At 39.9% G+C, this 20,037-nt stretch overlaps 2 protein-coding genes across 2 annotated transcripts; one reads left to right on the plus strand and one right to left on the minus strand.

Moving 5' to 3' along the window:
- Nucleotides 1-225: 225 nt before the first annotated feature.
- On the minus strand, nt 226-11,332 carry ehhadh (enoyl-CoA, hydratase/3-hydroxyacyl CoA dehydrogenase). Its single transcript, XM_042426492.1, has 7 exons — nt 10,836-11,332; nt 9,624-9,727; nt 9,120-9,289; nt 8,578-8,689; nt 7,858-7,962; nt 2,930-3,271; nt 226-2,508 (listed from the first exon to the last, which is right to left on the minus strand). Exons 1-7 carry the CDS (start codon nt 10,907-10,909, stop codon nt 1,277-1,279), a joined length of 2,139 nt encoding a protein of 712 aa, XP_042282426.1. The 5' UTR covers nt 10,910-11,332; the 3' UTR covers nt 226-1,276.
- Nucleotides 11,333-11,533: 201 nt separating this feature from the next.
- Nucleotides 11,534-19,379, plus strand: tmem41aa (transmembrane protein 41aa). Its single transcript, XM_042426493.1, has 5 exons — nt 11,534-11,824; nt 13,758-13,908; nt 14,487-14,648; nt 15,923-16,061; nt 16,853-19,379. Exons 1-5 carry the CDS (start codon nt 11,652-11,654, stop codon nt 17,071-17,073), a joined length of 846 nt encoding a protein of 281 aa, XP_042282427.1. The 5' UTR covers nt 11,534-11,651; the 3' UTR covers nt 17,074-19,379.
- Nucleotides 19,380-20,037: the final 658 nt, after the last annotated feature.

Below are 20,037 nucleotides of genomic sequence, written 5' to 3' on the forward strand. Positions count from 1 at the left end.
GTCAACGCTGCAGCTGACGCAGCAAAAAAACACAGAATAAGCACCACATGAAGCTCAGTTCCCTTTTTTTTTTGTCTTCCAGAGAAGCATATTTCCCTGATGGAGCAAATCGAAATGCCACTGCCAGCTTCTTGAATGTACTGAGGGTTAGAATAACAAGCCAAAAATAGCACAGGTTAATACTGTAGTGAGCTTTACACAAATAAATCACAAAAAAGGAACAAATGAGTATATGACATCTTTACTGAGGCAGCAGATGACATATGAGATGATACATACAGTATAAAAGTACATTCATATTTATTACAAAGCATTTATTTAAACCTGAACAAGCTTATTGTAAGAAGATCAGTAGAAAGGTTGCAAATAATTAGTGTTTTATTCAAGGTTAACCTGCAGATTGTGGTCACACGTCTTTATAGAAATCCCCTGCACATCAGAGTAAAATTCCCCATCAGTGTATTTCAATCACACACCCTGACAGATAATGCTTATTTTTTCTACTTCACAAAGAGGTATTGTATTAAGTACAGCTGTAATTTTGAATGCACTCCAATACAACAGCTCTGCAATTAGGGCTGCAACTGACAATCAATTTATGGTTTGTTTGTCAGAAAACTGTGAAAAATAGCTGTTATATTTTCCCAAAGTGCAACGTGACATTCTCAAATGTCTTGTTTTGTCCAACTAATAGTCCAAAATATTGTAAATAAAATATTTTATTTACAATGATAAAAACCACAGAAAAGCAGTAAATTAAGAAGCTGGAATCAATGAATGGTCATCATTTTTGCTAGAATTTTTTTTTGTGGATCATATTATGTTAAGTTTTGTTGAGACGGACAGAGACGTGTTTATTCAGCTCAGTCATTTTTGAGGAAGAGGTTTGTAGTGGTTTGTGTTATAGCTACTGGACTGCAGTTTATTAATAGCATTTTCTCCACCCTGTTTACATACACAAGAGAATTAACTTTACAAGCTTCACAAAGATACAATTTATTGCAGGGCTGCTGTTTTGGATTACACAAGATTGTTCAGCTGTACTTAATAAACTGGCAACTCAGTGTAGGCACACATGGCAGTTCAGATATTATGATTATTAATCACAGAAAGCACAGCAGCCGTCTTTAACATCACCAATGATCACAATAAATAAGAAATCAGTGAGTATTACTAGGTTGAAAAGCACAATTTAAGTGCAGTCCATTTTCTGTTTATCACAGTATGAGATCATGATTATTGAGGTGTATTAAGAGATTAAAGCTGAAATGTTGTTTTAAAGCTGGCTGTGGACTTTCCTGATGACTTCACTCCACTTGTGGATAGGCGGGCTCCCGCTGGCCACCAGCCTCCTGAGCAGGCCGCAGGGCTGCAGGTAAGGCACATCAGGGTGAGCCTGGTGGTAGTGCTCTAGCCTCTCCAGGACCCTCTCTAGCCCCACCATGCCAGCGTAGAACATCGGACCTCCCCGGTACCTGGGCCAGCCGTAGCCAAACACATAGATTGCATCGATGTCTCCAGGTCCTGCAGCTATTCCGTCCTCCAGGATGCGGAAGCCCTCGTTGATCAGGCTATAAAGGCAGCGCTCCAGCACCTCCTGGTGGTCTATGCGCCGTGCCACCAGGCCGTGCCGGGCTCTGTACTCCTCCAGAAAGCAGTGCACCCATGGGTCAGACCTGGCTACCTGACTGCCGGGTTTGTCATACTGGTACCATCCCCGGCCTGTTTTCTGACCGAACCGTCCCTGCTCACAAAGCAGGTCTCCCAGGGGGCTGTACCGGTGGCCTTGTTGGACTCTGTTGGACGCTGGCTGCCCTGATGCCTTCCTGATCTTCGAGCCCACATCGAGCCCAGAGAGGTCGGACATTCTGAACACACCCATGGCAAAACCGAACTCCTCCAGGGCTTGATCTACCAACTCAGGTGTGGCGCCCTCCTCCAATAGGAAGAAGGCTTGTTCCAGGTATGGCTTCAGCATGCGATTCCCCACGAATCCCCTGCAATTGCCAACAGCCACACTGACCTTGCCCATTTTCTTTCCCAGATGCATGGCAGTGGCAACGGCTTCAGGAGAGGAGCGTGGTCCATACACCACCTCCAGCAGCTTCATGACATGGGCCGGGGCAAAGAAGTGCATCCCAACCACAAGCTCTGGACTGCGGGTTTGAGAGGCCAGGTGGTCTATGTCTAGTGCAGACGTGTTGGTGCACAGGAAAGTGCCCGGTTTACAAACAGCAGACAGCTGCTGGAAGACCTTCTTCTTCAGGGCCATGTCCTCAAAAACAGCCTCGATGACCAGGTCAGCATCTGCTACAGCCTGGAGGTTAGAGCTGTAAGAGACCAGGTTGAGCACAGGAGCCACCCCACGTCTCTTAGCTCCCCGCTCCAACATCCCTGATACTGCCTGCTTTGCCTCCATCAGCTGCTTCTCCTGGGTCTCCACGGCGACAACAAACAACCCTGTCTGAGCAAGGGCTACCGTTATACCTCTCCCCATTGTGCCGAGACCTTGGAGGACAAAAAAAAACAACAACAAACAAAATATTACATGGTAACAGAAATATCACTTCAGAATCACAAAAACTAAGGTCATAGACATTGCTGACTAATAAAGTTACTCTATATTTAAGTATAAGATTCTCTTTTGTGCAATATGCACATTGCTAGACTCTAAATAGTTTTTGCCTGGTAGCATAAGGTTTCTCCAAAGCTTGCAAATTTAATGCACAAGCTGCTGAGCTTCACATATCCAGATTGTCATACATCCAATCCTCCCTGTGGGGAGGAGAGAGTTCATCCACTTATACCCGGCTGAACTGTAAACAAGGGCTCGGTTTCCATAGGCAACGTGAATTTGGAGATGCCACACAGATAGCCTGATGAGTCAATGTACTCGTCTTCATAGAAGTTAAAAGCTCAAAGCTCTTACCAATGACAGCTGCTTTACGGATGGGCCTGGGCTTGCTCGTGTCCCAGCGGGCTCCACTAGGCATGCTCCACCTGCCAACGGCTCTCTGAGCAAAGAAACAGTACTGCAGAGCACGAGCCTGTCCTGAGTTGAAGAGAGTGGCCATCAGCTCTTGCTCCCGCTCCATGCCCTGAGTGTAGGGCAGGGTGGCAGCTGCCCGCACTGCCTGGACACACGCAACTGGTGCTATGGCACCACGGGCAGTCTGACGCACTTTCTGCATCACCCCCTCAAACAGAGCATCCAAGTCAGAAGGGCGAGGACACGGGTTGGTGCTTATACGACGGGCATCCAGCGATTGTTCTGAAACAGAAACATGGAAGAAAAGTAACTCCAAAGGAATAAACTTTTCACTTGTAGTCCTGTGATTCTTGCTTCCAGGTAAAAGAAAATTAATCAAAAATTTACTGTGGAATGTCATTTTTCTACATACATAATTTTTTTTCTTGAAACTGAAAAATGCCTCCTAGTTTCCATTGGTAGCACTTTTTCAACATTCTTCAATTTGCCAGCCAGCACTCAGTCTGGCTGTAATTGGTTTTTCAGAAACACTCATCCACTCAATCACTGGATACCCCAGTAGCTTCTAAGAGCAGAGTGATTTGGCAGACCATTTCCAAGATAATCGGAGGGACTCTGCCAGTGCACCGTTACAGTTCACCTTGAATAATACCAATCTGAAACCGAATGAAAAGCAACAATTTAATTCTGGGCAAAATAGCTAGTAACTTTCCGACTCTCAGAGCAAAGGGGGGCGAAATTGAATTTCTGTGATTCTACGGCCTGTGAGCAATAGCACAATACCGAAGCAAATTTCCAGGTGAGACTACATGAAAAGATTTAATATTAGTGCCTTAAAAACTTGACAACTCAAGACTTTGTGTGGGCAGTAATTTAAACCTGGAAACAGTGAGGGTGAAGAAGACGGCCACTCTGCTTAAACCCTGTTAAAAGCATCTTAATTCCCATTTCTGTCTCCTCTGACATGATTACATGAGACAGTAGACAGAATCCTTCACAGCTCCACTGAATTACACTCAGCTGTGGGTCTGGGCCAGAAACTGGGTCACCATGGCAAAGCTTAAAGAGACAGCAGCCACATCTGATCCATGGTCTCTCCACTTAGTCCAATAACAAACATTTGCGTCTAATAAGTCTACATCAATACATCAAGACTGAAGAATGAACGGTGCAGGTCATTTCAGCCAACAGTTAAATATACATTCATTCCACACTGAAATGTCGATTAGATGCTGAATTGCAGTGCGATGTGATTCCGATGTACTTTAGGACGGCATTATTGCAGCGGTTAATCTGTAAATGGTTGAGCTGTGTTGATGGATTTGTTGTGCGGCAAGTGGGAAGCCTGGTTGTCCTGACAGATGTAGCGGGCAGATGTTGCAACTACTGGGGTAAAAAAGTTAATCTGGTCACCAGCGAGAGACTTGAATCTGTGTGTGTGTGTGTGTGTGTGTGTGTGTGTGTGTGTGTGTGTGTGTGTGTGTGTGTGTGTGTGTGCGCGCGCATGAGCCACACGTGCATCAGTTTAACAGATTTTTGCCTAAATGTGCCGGCTTTACAGTGAGTGATGTGCTGTTTTTTGTTTGCACCTATGGATGTAAAAGACTTAATCTATTCTGTGCTGGTTGACTCACCAGCCGATGGCACTCACAAATTTAGATACACATTTCCTGTCTCCGTTGTATTGATTAATTGATTGATTTTATTTGACAATTTCATTTAAAAACACCAGCTCTGCCAGGGCATTGAGTGCTTACATAAAAGGAAAGTCAGGATAACACAATAAAGCCCAAGTTATTCACTGTGTTAAATCAATCTCTTCCTCAGTGCTTTATTGCTTTGTTGCTCTACTCACCACTCAGTTAATAAAACTAATTCGAACTCTGTACATCATAAATAAATACATCAACATATCAACATTATTTCACAGCCCCCTCAGCAGATTATATACATGTCTGCAAGGTCTGCACATAATAATTAAAATAAACAAACTACATCAATACAAAACCAAGAAAACAAAATAATAACAGACATAATATCCTGCTGTAAATAACCTCTGAGCCAATTCTTAACTGCCAGCTTGAAACCTCCCAAGATGCTTATGATTTTAAGATTCCCTGGCAATCTATTCCACAGATTTACTGCCATGTACAGAAATGTTTCCTTCCCCAGGTTACTCTTAAACCTGGAAGGGGAAAAAAAAAAATCAGTGGAACTGCCTCTGGTGGAAAGGCTGTGAATATCCCTCACATGGATGAAATAAAGGTATTGAGGGATAGCACCATTCACAATGCACAATTCAATCTGAGAGACTGTTTCCTGTATTTTCAAACACCAAAGCCTTTCAAAATGAGAAGGGTGAAGGTGAGTTCCCATGGGGAAATTCAGAATAACCCTGACTACCTTATTTTGAGAAGTCTGAAGACTGTTTTTAAGGTATGAAGTTAGGCCATTGTACCCATGAACAGCAGGCACAGTCAAAATAAGGCTGGACAAGGGCTCCTACCAGGGTCACCATTGCTTTCCTGTCCAGAATTTTTTGAAATTCTGGCTAAGAAGCGTGTTATTTGATCGACCTTGGTGAGCACCTTTTCAGCCCACAGCTAAAGTAATTGACTGACTCCTTAGCCGCAAGCAAGTTGTCACCAACAACAACATTAAAACCAGGGGACCTTTTTAATTTATCTTTGACCCAAACAGTATGGAATCCACCGTTCCTAAATGGAGTGACAGCTTATTATCAGTCATCCACCTGCTGACATTAAGAAGTTCTGCACTCAGCGTACTTTAAACTATGCTTTTATCTTCATGGGAAACCAGTCCTGCAGAGTCATTTGCATATAAAAAGAGTTTACATGAAGTGACAGACTTCAGGTCATTTATAAATAAGAGGAAAAATAGTGGTCCAAGTACGCTCCCTTGTGGGACCCCACAATCTATAGACCTAGGATGAGATATTGTCCCACCAAATGCTTCCTGTCTTTCAGATAAGAGCCTACCCACCTGACTGCTGCATTATGAAAACCAATGACTTTCAGTTTGGACAATAAAATAGCATGACCAGCCATATCAAATGCCTTCTCTAGACCTAAAATTGCCATACCACAAAAAATCCCTTAGTCTACCTCCCTCCTGATGTAGGCAGTTAAATACAATAAACAGGTGTCAGTGGAGCCAGACTGAAAATCATACAGTAAATTGTGTGAGGACAGGAAGTTGTCAGTCTGATTAAAATTTATCTTCTCAATGATTTAACAGCCCTGCTAATTAACTCAACTCAAGATTGGAGTATCTGTCAAAATCTCCTCAGATTTCCGTTCTATCTACTCAAATCTCCATCATGTATGCTGTTAGCTTCTCTGTGTGACTCACTCTAAGCCTCAGCTTTACTAACAACGCTCACTTTCTCACCCACTCAAAGTCATCTTGGCAGGCATGTGTGAAAAAAAAGCATTTGTAAAGAGCATTAGACTGCAATCATATTTAATTGTAAAATGTTGTTTTACACAAAATCCTTGAGAAATACCGTTGAATCAGTTGAACTCTTGCACAGGTGGGGTGAGAGAAAGCACAACATCCCACACAGGTTTCAAACCAAATTAAATACCTTAGAAATTAGCTGTCATCGTCAAGAATGACTGTAACAAACACTTAAAGATCACAATTATGAAACAAGTATCCCTCTACCTACTGTATAGTACAGAAAACATCTTATGTCTCATCTCATGTTCCATTTCATGCAGAAAAATCAATGGCTCTTGTTCAACCAGTGACCTGCTGAGGAAAGGCTGAACAAAACACACCTTCTCCTCAAGTACTCTGACAATGTAAACACAAAGCCACACAGCTACAGTATGTGTATTAGTTCACAATACCAAAGGGGATATGTGCGTTTCTATACCTTGGTTTTCGTACAAATAAAACAAACAAGCTATAGAGACATATTAGAGGTATAGAAAGACATTAGAGGTGCTGCTGGGCAGTTTTTTTTAGGAAGGAAGCCGGGCTAGCTGCTGCCTTCTGTTTCTAGTCTTTCTGCTAAGCTAAGCTAATCTTCTGCTGGCTGTTGCTTGATATTTACTGTAATGACATGATCTTCTCAAGCTTCTCATCTAATTCTCCACAAGACTGCAAATAAGCGTTTTTTTCCCCAAACAATTCCTTCAAAATGAAAATAAAATGTATATAATTATGACTTCTTGTTTCATTTGTTTAAATGTGTTGAATTAAATAATTTGCACAATAATAACAGTGGGAAAATTAATAATTAGAAATTGATACTTTTTTTTTGAAAGAGCACAATAGATAAATCTTAAATGTTATTTTATTTTTCATTCAAGTTGAGCCTGCCAGTATTGTCTCTCAGTATTGTCACTGTGTAGTGAATTTGACTGGGTTTTCTTTGTAACAGACAGAGAAACAATTCCTTCAGAACTGCAGGGACTTGGCACACTTAAGCTATCCATTCAGGGTGTAAATGAGTCTGATTCACCAGCACAGGGCAATCCTTATCCACCTAAATAACTGGCAAGGGCCCATTATTAATATTCTAGGAAAGTTTGTCCCTTTTCGCCCTTCTGAATAATACAGCAAAAGCAGTGAAGACATCAGAGCACATCTGACAGAGCCATGAAACATTTATGGCTTCTGTGGTGGAGAATCTGCTTGCCGTGTCTTCTGCTTCCTTTGACTTCCACAACCTACATGTCGACACTTCTTGATGTTGGATTTGCCCAAAATAACTGCTCTAGGAGGAATTTCTCTGCCTTTCACTGAGTTAATTTTTAAACCAGTGAAAAGCAAGTGGATTTTATACCAGTGGGCACCTTGTGCTTTCTGGGGAGGGGGGGGGGGGGTTTGTGTCTCACCTGCAACACTCAGGGCAAACTTCACAGCTGCATCCACAGTGTTCTGATCAGTAACCTGATCCACTATTCCAAGTGTCAGCGCCTCAGCAGCAGTGATATGGCGGCCTGTGGGGGACATGAAAGTCATGAAGGGTCAACATAGACAACATGTGACATTTGCAATTATTAGATTAGGATAAATGGGGCATCTAGGGGGCTTGATGGTTGAGACACATTCCATGTAACCACAGCGTACTCTGTTTATCTGGCCTTTATCAGATAAAGGCAAAATGCCACAAACATAATTTTTACAAAAAGGGTGAGGAATAACAGTTTGCCTAAATGTAATTTGTTTAGAAAATTTCTAACAATCTTAACAGAGCAGTGACTCACACAAAAGGCTTCAGTGGTGGTAAACAAAGTAAAAGTAAATACACGCTGACCCCTGCTGGTCATATGAGTAGACTACAAATCTCTTGGTGAGAGCAGCTGTACTCCTGTTTACGGTGTTTAACTTACATTTTCATAAATATAACATGCATGGACACTCCATATGTTCCCGTATTACAAGACCCAACTGAAACTCTAAAAATGTGGGTGTAGAAACAGAACCATTTAAGAAAAAAACAACTTCTTCATATTTATTAATGTTTTGCAATAATCTATTTGGCACTTTAAATACTGTAAACTCGAAATTATCAACTCTGTAAAAGTGAGGCAAGGTTAACCTGTCTTTGCTACCTGTGGTGATGAGGTCTAAGGCTGCTGGGACCCCGATGAGTCTTGGCAATCGCTGGGTTCCCCCTGCAGCTGGCAGCAGACCCAGACTCACCTCTGGAAGCCCCAGTCTGGCCTGAAAGGAGACAAAGGTACAAAAAGTTTGATGAATGGAAGGTAATGAGCAGTGTGTGTTTGCATGACTTTCACAGACACAGTGTCCTCTGGCCAATAACCACATTACATGGATTATTACAGAAACTCTCACAAAAGAATGATAAAAAAAGTGTGATAAAACTACAAACAAGACTGTCTTTCTTACCTCCTGAAAGTACTGTATATTTTAGAGGGATAAAAAACAGATTTCCTTTTTTTCTTTGGCCTAACCAAGATGAACTGGTCCTGTTTTTAATGACTTGAAAACAGCTATTTGATTGAGTGTTATGTAAAGGTCACTCTGTCACATGCAAGACGACACTGTCAGTTAGACACTGATGCAGCTCGACAGTCACATCAGAGAGACACTGACTGAGAGAGACACAGAAAGATCTGAATGGTAAACTAACTTTGGAGTGTGCAATTCGATAATGACAGCCAAGCGCCAACTCAAGACCTCCACCTAAAGCAAGTCCCTCTATGGCTGCCACCACCGGCTTGTCTGCAGCCTCTACAGCGTGGATCATCGGTACCAGCGGAGGCCCAGACATGGTGGTCCCAAACTCCTTGATGTCGGCTCCTGTTATACAAATTCAAATCGATGATGTAGTCAGGAAGCTCAAACAACACAGTATAAGGTGCATCTGGTTCCAAAGACTCCGAAGGCTCGTATAAATATTCTTCAATAGTTCATGTTTATCATACAACACACAGTTGCCCTTGTTATTTAATTAACATCAACCACTTAAGAATATTTATAGAGCTTCCTGGTGTGGTTACTTTGTTGTTATGATTCCTGTTCTCATTAACACCCTGTAAGGTATTGTTGTGATTGCTGTGCAAAGATCTTTTCTACACATTTTTAATGAAATCCAGTTCCAATTTATATGAAACAAGGGTGTAAATGTATTTACCTCCACAGAATATTCCATTATGTCCACAGATGACAACAGACTTCACCTCTGGGTCGCTGAGAGCTCTCTTCACCGTGTCAACAATGCCCTGCCTCACCACCGAACTGTACAACAAAGACACAAGTTATTGCTATACAGTATGACACTGGACTCAAAGTGTTGCTAAGGTTCACACATTAATTCACTAAAATGTGGGTAATCCTCCCCAGACATTTATAGTATCAAACACATTTGTTGTTAGTTAAGCTTAGGGGACAGTTCAAAGTCAGACCTCCCTGCTGTTCTTCCCTAATTAAAATAGAATAAAAAAATAATTATAAGACATGAGAGAAAACATAAGATCAGACTTTTTTTTTGGACTGGGAAGCTTTCAGGTGTTAATATGTGTAACTGTGTGAGTGTGAACAAGGTGAATAAATAAACTTTAAAGTCCAACTAAAATCACATTTAATTATCCCTCTTTGCAGTCAAATATTAATGTCAACATGTTTTTAAAATATATATCGATATTGTTAATAGCTTTGTATTATTAAATTGAAGAAAAATGTATTTGAGGAAATATGGGAAATGCTACTTTTTGTCTCAGCCAGCTAGAGGGGCGTGTCAGAGGCTTGTTTGATTGACATTAGCTGGCAGGCTACCGGTGCTACACATAGAGGTCCTACAATGTATGGCACAAGAGACAAAGTGAACAAACTGCAAGCTACAAGTCATGGTCAGACAGTGTGTGCCTACCATGGATTTATATATTATGCACTTTCCCCCTGTGAACGTTTGTTTGGTGGCTCGTTCAACAAACTAAGGTGCAGGACAAGAGGTGTGTTCATGTTTGTAAGTTAGATAAGAAGGAGACTTTAGCTGGAAAGCTAATGAGAGTTTTTGTTCAGACTTCATATGAATAAACTGTTATAAAACTCCAGTAACAGAAATACAAACAGACTTATAAGGGCCTGGGGAGAGGAAAGTGCTGCTTAATCAGCCGTTTAATGGACCATATGGAAACCTATTCATCATGTTTTACAGATGGAGCCTCTGAGGCCACAAACAGAATTGTCATTTACTGTCTACAATATGTCATCAGCTCAAAAATCAAGTTTATAAACAAAGAAGTTTGAAGAAGTCATTAAGTTTCAACGTGATAAAGCAACGTTAAATATGTTTTTCTACAGGATTAAAGAAGTTGTTCTGCGGTTGTTTTTGACTCCAGCTCACCTGAGTGCGTTGACAGGAGGATTCCTGAGAGAAATCAATCCAACAGACCCAGAAACGCGAGTATATTGAGCCATGCTGTCGACCAAACACTACAAACGATCGCACTTTTTTCTGGTGTGCTGCAGGTTGAACTTTGTAACTTTACTGTTCTTGCTAACATGGCAACATCACCTTTATCACACTTTCACGTCCATGAAGCAATGCAGCGTGTTTCCAAAGCAGTTTCTTCTTCGTCCTCTACACTTTGTGTTCAACTGGCAGTTGACGGTAAGCCATTTTTCCCCTAGGAAGGTGAAATCATGACCCGCCCTACTCTGTCTCTGATTGGCTAATACTCACTGCATTCATTGGTTGGATCTGTTCGGTTTAGACATGAGGAATGAGATTGGTTAGAGTTAGGATACGAATATGAAGATAATCCAATCAGAAGCAGAGTAGGGCGGGTCATGACTTCGCCATCCTAGGAAAAAAAATATCGCTGACGGTAACCACTAGTTACGCGCATTTCCGCCCCCGCCTGGCCTGGATCGGAACAGAAAACTCTATTTATTTATTTTTTCTATCTATTTATTTTTTAGTATGCAGTTAAATTAGCTACCTTACTGTGGTATGTAACACTAGCTTTCGACCAAATAATGCAACATCTTTGACCTAAAATATTAAAATAAAATAAAAAATAATAAAAAAAAAACTCGAGTGTGTTGGCAGGGGGACGTGACGTCATGGCGGTTGGTCATTGTGTCTTTTCCGTTGGTTGCTCTGACTGAGGGAAGGAGGAGAACCAGCCGTTTGCTGGTGAACAACAAAGTGAGGAATATGCGCTCACTTGTCGGACTAATCGCTGTCGTTGTTGCAGCCAGCTTGTACCTGTACTCACTATCCCTCTACCTCCCTCCGGCACCACGGAGAAGCTCTCACGCAACTTCCAAGACCGAGCATGCTGAAACGGAAGAGTCCGAGGAGCCGACTGACAGCTCCGAAGAGTCCAGGTGACTAAGCTAAGCTGTAGCATGATAGCTACGTATTTCCATAGGATGTAACGCCAAATAAGTCTCTCCACAATGCCTAAGGTGGCATTGAAATTGTATGCTTCTCTAAGGTTATTATCCCTTAAGATAGCTGACTAATGCTCTCATGCTCCCATCTCCTCCACTCTGTCTTTCACACACAGATACACTCATCAACCAGAAATAAGTTACCATTTTCTGAATAATTGCACAGTAATTCAGCACACTACGGTCTATTAATATTATCATGACTTTACAGCTGCAACGATCAGACGATTTATCGATTAGTTGCCAACTGTTAAATTAATTGCCAGCTATTTTGATAACCGATTAATCATTTTGAGTCTTTTTTCTCTTTTTTTTAAGAAATCATGTCCAAATTCTCTGAATTTAGCTTCTCAAATATGAATATTTTCTGGCTTCTTTAATCTTCTGTGACAGTAAACTGAATATCTTTGGGTTGTGGACAAAACAAGACATTTGAGGACGTCTCCTTTGGCTTTGGGAAACAGTGATTGATATTTTTCTTACTTTTCTGACATTTTATGGACCAAATAACTAATTTAATCGATTAATCGAGAAAATAATAAACAGATGAATTGATAATGAAAATAATCGTTAGTTGCAGCCCTACATGAATTACTGGATTAATAGATTAATAGGTGACTTTGAACTACTGTCAAACTCAGTGATAACGAATCATGAATCAATCATCGTAATGTATCTCAGATGATTTCAGATTTTGTACTTATCAGCTAAACCTGATAAGCCAAACCAAGGTCCATATGTGACCTCAGCACTCGTTGGTTTTGGCCTGAGAAGAGATGTCCTCATCTAACCAGGTTCAATTACCTGATTTAGAGATTATAAAAATATTATACAACTATTTTTCATTTCAAAAGTTCAATTGCTGAAAAGTCTATTTTCAGTGTTTGTGCACTGGAGGCTTCAGGATTTCACATCGCATCTGTGTAGGTTGCATACTGGACCAGGTTTGGCTTAAAACTAGTTGTGATGTTACTCACTTTACTGTCATAGGAGACTTAAGAAACCAGAAAATATTCACATGTAAGAAGCTGGAACCAGAGAATTTTAGCATTTTTTCTTAAAAATAATTTTAAAAAAGACTTAAAACAGGTATGACTTAAAATCTCTCTGTGTATTGTATATTTGTATTTTATGACATATATTGTTTATTATAAATGTATAATTTTAAATGTTATATTTTGTATGGCCTCTCATGTAAAGAGTTGCTTCAATAGCCTAAAGCACAACAAAAACAGTGTTAACACCATTATTTAATGATGTATTATTGTTGACGATTTATTATTATGATTGATGATTAAGATTGATCATGATGATGATTGTATTATTATTATTGTTGATTATTGTATTGAATGTGGGTTTTTTTACATTTAAGTATGTACATTTACCCTGTGCAAAAACCTAAGAAAGTATATTTAAAAAGTAAAAAAAAGACTCAAAACGATTAGTAGATAGATAGTTGTAGATTAATTTGTCAATCAACTAATCAATTAATCGAGTAAACAAAACAAGCAGTTTGAAGGCCTCACCTTGAGCTCTGAAACTGTGATGGCCATGTTTCATTATTTTCTGACATTTTATCTACAAATTGATTAATTGAGATAATCGGCAGATCAGTCGTTAATGAAAATAATTGATAGTTGCCTCCCTAATGTGAGACAAATTGGGTAAAATACTTCTAAATTACAAATATCAGCATGCTTTCATTTACTTTGCACTTCAGTATGTGACTATTATGTGACGCATGGTTTTGTATTTGTTAGCAGATATATTGGCACCATGTTTTTTTTGTCCATATTTCCCAGCGCTGTCTGTACATGAAGGATGAGCGGATGATGAGACTAACTGGAGTGTTGTGATGTTGTGGCAGGTTGAAGTTCCCGTCAGACTTGGAGGAGTTGAGGGAACTGGCTGAGCTGCTGCAGTTTTACAAGACAGAGCACACTGGATATGTCCTTCTACTCTTCTGTAGTGCTTATCTCTACAAGCAGTCCTTTGCCATTCCTGGATCCTCGTTCCTGGTACGTTTAAAAATAGCTTCAAATGTTCTCTGTACTGATGCTGGATGACAAGGGGGACGTTGTGACCGAGTGAACAAATGGTGTGTGTTAAAATACGATTAAAAGTAAATCTTTGGATTTTAGTGGATAAGAATTGGGACGTGGACATTGGAACATGTCTGACTATATGTGACAGAGAAAAGAGACATGGTTTAAAATTTTCCAAGAACAAAACCGCTTGCAGGAAAATAGGCCTGCATGTCATGTGTGGCTTGGGACTTTTCTTTAAATATTCAACTAGTGCAACAAACAAAGGGATGTCAGACTTGCCTTTTTGTGTCCGTCATACAGGACTTTGTCAAGAAATCGTGACTCACATTAGTTTTATACTTTCTACCATCTGTACTGTTGAGTGTGTCACACCGAGACGAGACCTCAACCACACACCACATGCAGGTTAAAGTGGTAAAATCTTACCCTTAAAATCACTGTTAGATCAGAGTGTTTCTCTCCTTTCACAGGTAGAGATACAGTAGATCTGAGATGATTATTACAAACATATTGATGATGTCTTGTAACGCAGGCTTCTCATTGTGCAGAACATTCTCGCAGGAGCTATATTTGGACCGTATGAAGGACTGCTGCTTGCCTGTGTGCTCACCACTGTGGGCTCCACCATGTGCTACCTTTTGTCCCAGGCCTTTGGAAAACACTACATCGTTAACCTCTTCCCTGATAAAGTCTCCATGCTGCAGAGAAAGGTACGTTTTCTTGTAAAGAGAACATATTCAAGGCAACAAATATTGAAAGTGTTTGTATGAAATCATATTTGACAGCAGGGAAACTTGTAGAGAACTGCACAAATCTCAACATTCAACTGTTGCTTTAAGGGGCAAATATCTTCTGCATAAATGATAGAAAGGAAGAAGATCTGCACACTGTTGACATATAAATATAAATACAAGAAGCCTACGCATCTTCACTTTACTTGATACTTACAATTTACGTACATAATACTTCCAAAGTGCAAATAGTGCACAAATTTTTTAGTTTTATAACCATCATTGGTGTTTAATAAAAGTCTAGAATTAAAATAAAATTATTAAATGTAATCCACTGTTAAATACATCTCATTACTGCAAGGTAGGGCTGCAACTAATCTGACAATTAATTCCCCATTAATCAATTAGTCATTCAGTCTATGAAATGTCAGAAAATGGTGAAAAATGTCAATCACTGTTTGCCAAAGCCAAAGTCCTCAAATGTCTTGTTTTGTCCAAAACCCATAGATCTTAAGTTTACTATCATAGAAGACTAAAGAAACCAGTAAATATTCACATTTGAGAATCTGGAATAAAAAAATTTTGTATTATTCTTTTAGAAAATTACTCAAAATGATTAATCGATTATCAAAATTGTTGCCAAATCATTTTCTGTCAGTCAACTTCTTGATGAATTGACTAATCGTTGCAGCTCTATAACAATACATACAAAACAGAATCCTTTGTCTTAACAGCTGCAATCATCAGTCATCTAGAAAACTTTTCATGCAAAATGTAATTGGATTTTCCACTCAAAAATTCTCCACCGACAGAGGAGGATTTATCTTTGCAATGCTTTTTTTAAAATCCCTTTACATAAGTTGTGTAAACCTCACAACCTTTAAGAGGAAATGTGACACTTACTTGAACAGGAGGCGATGCTACGTACTGACAATGAATCTGAGTCAAAACTAAATGCTTCCAACGAGTATTCAGAGTTATTTTTTCCAGACATCACACGTGATTATCATTTGTAAGTAAATCTAAAGTGAAAACAGGTTTTTTTTGCAGTGTTATTCATCAAAAATGGATCCGATTCTTCTCCAACTATAACAACATCAAATGATGATTCCTGTTGATGAGCTACACAGCCTGTTGTTATTGTGGTTGCTGTCATTTGACACTGGATTTCTTTTTTTATTACAATATCAGAAACCGATGTGACAGAACATCTCGTCTGACATCTAACGTCTCGCTCTCTCTCTCTTTCTCAGGTGGAGGAGAACCAGGACTGTCTGTTCTTCTTCCTGCTCTTCTTGAGATTCTTTCCAATGACTCCCAACTGGTTTCTGAACATGTCTGCTCCGATTGTAAACATCCCCATCACCTTCTTCTTCTGCTCAGTCTTCATTGGTGAGCACATGCAGACACCCTCTCCACATTCATCATACTGTACAACATGTAGTCACTCTGCCTGACAAATAATGTAAACAATAAATGAAGTAACTGAATCCAATCTGTACTAAAGTTTGGTCATAATAGGTTGCATGACAATTACTAATTATTTAATATTCGTCATCCCCCTGCACTCTTTATATATTTGTCTCATTCCAGTTAGTTTCAATGTGTGACTGTGAGATTTGTTGATTCAGTTTGTCTGTGTTGTGTCTGTGATCTGTTGACAAGAGTTTTGAGTCTGTTCTTGATATATTTTTGACAGTAATTTTGCATTTTTTCTAACGGTGCACCTGCAGTTTGGGCAAAGATGATTTAGACTGTGGAGTTTTGTTAGTTGTTGCTTTTAAACTCACACATCAGTGTCCAGATTATAGATAAAAAATGCTGTTATTTAGGATATATCCTACTTCATTTTCCTCCAGACCGAAACTTTTTTATTCATTATTTTGTCATTTTTCACAAATTGTCAGAAAATCACAGAAAACCCAGGCACCCTGGTGTGAATTAAGAACCACAACATGCAGCTGGAGACCTTTGTTGCACGTTTGTTTTCATCTCTCTGCTGTCAGCTACCAAATAATGTAAAATGTTCCAAAACAGAAAAGAAAATCACTGAAAGCAGATATGCATCCATCAGTTCAAACAAGAATACCAAAGCAGTTTTCTCAGCACTGCAAATAACGTTTCCTATCATGTGTCTCTGCAGTTTGTTCATGATTTGCTCTGTTTTCTATCTGCTTTCACAGGCCTCCTTCCCTACAACTTCATCTGTGTCCAGACGGGCGTCATGCTGTCCGAGGTGTCGTCGCTTGATGACCTGTTCTCCTGGGAGCGGCTGCTGCAGCTGCTGGCCATCGCCTGCATGGCTCTGCTGCCCGGTGCCCTCATCCGCCGTTACAGTCAGCGGCGTCTGAAACTGGATGCGCCATTGCAGAATGGACTCGCCACAAATAAGAAGATCCAGTAATCAGTTCTGGGAATGAGTTTGCTTCCTGGCGCTTCGATGCCCTCAAAGTGATTGTCTTTTAAAGTGCGACTCTTCGGAAAACCTTTGTGCACACACGTGTGTCAAGGTCACTTTTATTTGAAGTGCTTTACTTCTCTGGAGTTGGAAAGGGATCACAGCTTTTAGAAAAACGGCACCGTGATATTGGAAGCTGAGTTTTTTTTGTTGTTTTTTTTTTTTTTTACCAAATGTTATTGTGTGCCACAACGTGTGAGCACATCATATACAGAATATGTATATAGATGTATGAATGTACAGTAATCATGGAGAGAGAGAGGGAAGGATTTTAAGGAAACTTTGCTCCTGCATGTGTGTGACACAGTGTGAGTTCTGCTTCGATCTAAACAAGTGTTTTAAGTGCCTGTTAAGCAGTTTTGGACTATTTCAAACTTCTACCTCAAACATGAACAAGTGGAAACATTAATGTAAATGTTCAGGTTCAGATGATTGTTTTGTTGGGTTTGTGTTAATTATTTGTAACTAAAATACTTGTGTTTGTGTATATACTATACAACTTAAAAGTTGTATTTTTCTTGCTTTATGAAGGTACGACAAAATCGCTATATAATACTGACAATCACATTTTCCAACTTCAGTATAAATTGTAATACAGTGTTTAGGGCAGTTTTTTTTTACTGTTTTTCAAGAGTTTGGACAAGTTGTGAAATTTAGAGACCAGTATTTGCACTCATAAGACCTGAGTGCCATGTTGAAGAGTTATTTTGAGTAATTAATTAAATTATGTCATGATTTCATGCTATCTAATGAGCTGGATTCTTATTTGAAAGTGAATGTGCAGTAAATTCAGTCAGCGTGAAGCTTCCGTTAAATCAAGCCTGAAGTTTTTGCTGTCTCTTTCATGAGCTTTTTGTACAGTAATCTGGTCCAACAGCATCTACGCTGCATTAAGTTTTTGTTTTTTTTTCTTTTGGGTCAAGATGTGTATTGTCATGTAAGCGTTCTGTTTAATCAGAGATTAAATTAAATTATTTGAAGTACTTTAATACACAGTGACATTTGTGGTGTGTCAGATCACAGATGATTTGGCACCTTTATTCCGGAGGTGAAAAAAAAACAATTTTGAAGTAATAAAACAACAGAAAACACGTGAAAATCAGCATTTTCTTTCAAATTTTCTTTATTGCTCAGATCCAGGTTGCTCAGCAATACAGTTCACTCACAACTCAAAACAACAGCATGGCTGTAACCAGAAAAGGCATGGATCCACGAGATATATTGAACACGGATCGTATGTCTGTCCAGCGCACAGTCACCAATTACCTTGAGGTGTTTGGGACCTTTTGGCCCACATGGGAAACTTTAGGGTCGTGACCTACTGAGGAAACAAAAGGAATCCCCCAAATGGTGAAATGTTGTTAATAAATGGATCCATGTAAAACCACTACTGAAAGTCTAGTGCTATATGAAGTGTAGTACATACTGGATCACCTAAAACAGTCTCATGCAATGATTTGTGTTTTCTCATTTAACAAGACGGGACAAAAACACTGCTGTGGTTCTGCATACATCTGACCAGACTTTACTAAATCCTTCCTCAGCTAATCCATATTTTTTGGATGGTTGTTGAATGCCCTCTTTTCTGTTCAGTCCCAAAGGCAGAACAAGTTTTATCCGCTTTTTTTTTCCAGACCTGGATACTCTGTCATCCCTCCTTCTTTGCATGTCACAAATTCTTATATTTTATTTGCACCATTCTGATTCCTGAATCTGTTCAAAAATCCTAGCTAGCATATTTTAAAACCACAATTTAACAGCTAGTATTGGTAGTGATCTAAGAGGAATGAATATTAAAGCAAAGAATCCCAGCTACGACTCCAGACTACATTATTAAATCAGTGTAAATGACGAGAAAAACCAGATCAACAGAAAACAAAATAAAGCCTAAACTATCCAACCACCATGTGATATGACTAACAACACTCGTACACCCTCAGTGATGTGTGTAATTGTGGTTTTCGGGTACTGAATATTAACACCTAGCAACACCCCACAAAACTTAGAAACACCAATCCTTGGAAGTAAAAAAAGAAAAAAAAAAACTATCATCTTGACAAGTTTCGCCTCAGACTTACAGATGTCTCAACAACCAGGATGCTCTGCTTACAACACCACCACGATGAAAACGAACATCTTGAACCAGCTAGAGGGAAACCTGCACTTAAAGGACCAGAGTGTAGGATTTAGTGGCATCTAGTGGTGAGGTTGCAGATTGCAGCAAAATGAATAACCCTCCCCTTCCAAGCACGTAGGAGAACCTACGTTGGCTGCAAAACTCACAAAAAACACGAAAGGCCCTCTCTTGAGCGACTGATTGATTGATTGATTTGTCTGTTCTGGGCCACTGTAGAAACATGGTGGTGCAACATGGCGGCTTCTGTGGAAGAGGACCTGCTCCATGGGTACATTATAAGAGCTGGAAACGGCATCGCCGCTCAGTGTTGCAGCCAATTTTTCCAAGTGGCCACTGCGAAAAAAATCCCCCTGCAGCCCAAAAAGCATTTTCCCCATAGACCACCATTGTAAAAGAGACGTCTGCAAAACTGTTGACAGGACATCTTGAACTGCAAACAAGGTCAATTATGACTTTCTATTATAAATTTTTGATCCATGGAGGTTTTATATTTGTAAAACTTTCCTCGAGATGAGAAAAGTGATATAAAAATCCATGACGTAACAATGTAACAGACCACAATGTAAAGTCTATGGGCCGAGGGGGAACTCAAGGGTGGGACCAGCAGGGGAAACACTACTGCACATGTTCAGTGGGCCGCATATCCCCGGAAGTAAACCTGGAAACCAGAAACTATTCTTAAACAATTCTTATTGGACTGAATAGGCGCCATTTTCGGTCCGGTATCCAGCTCTTATAATACATCCATTACCCGCTCCCCTCTGTAGATGTAA

The sequence above is a fragment of the Thunnus maccoyii genome, chromosome 11 (genome assembly GCF_910596095.1).
Source record: "Thunnus maccoyii chromosome 11, fThuMac1.1, whole genome shotgun sequence".
In the NCBI taxonomy this organism is placed as follows: domain Eukaryota; kingdom Metazoa; phylum Chordata; class Actinopteri; order Scombriformes; family Scombridae; genus Thunnus; species Thunnus maccoyii.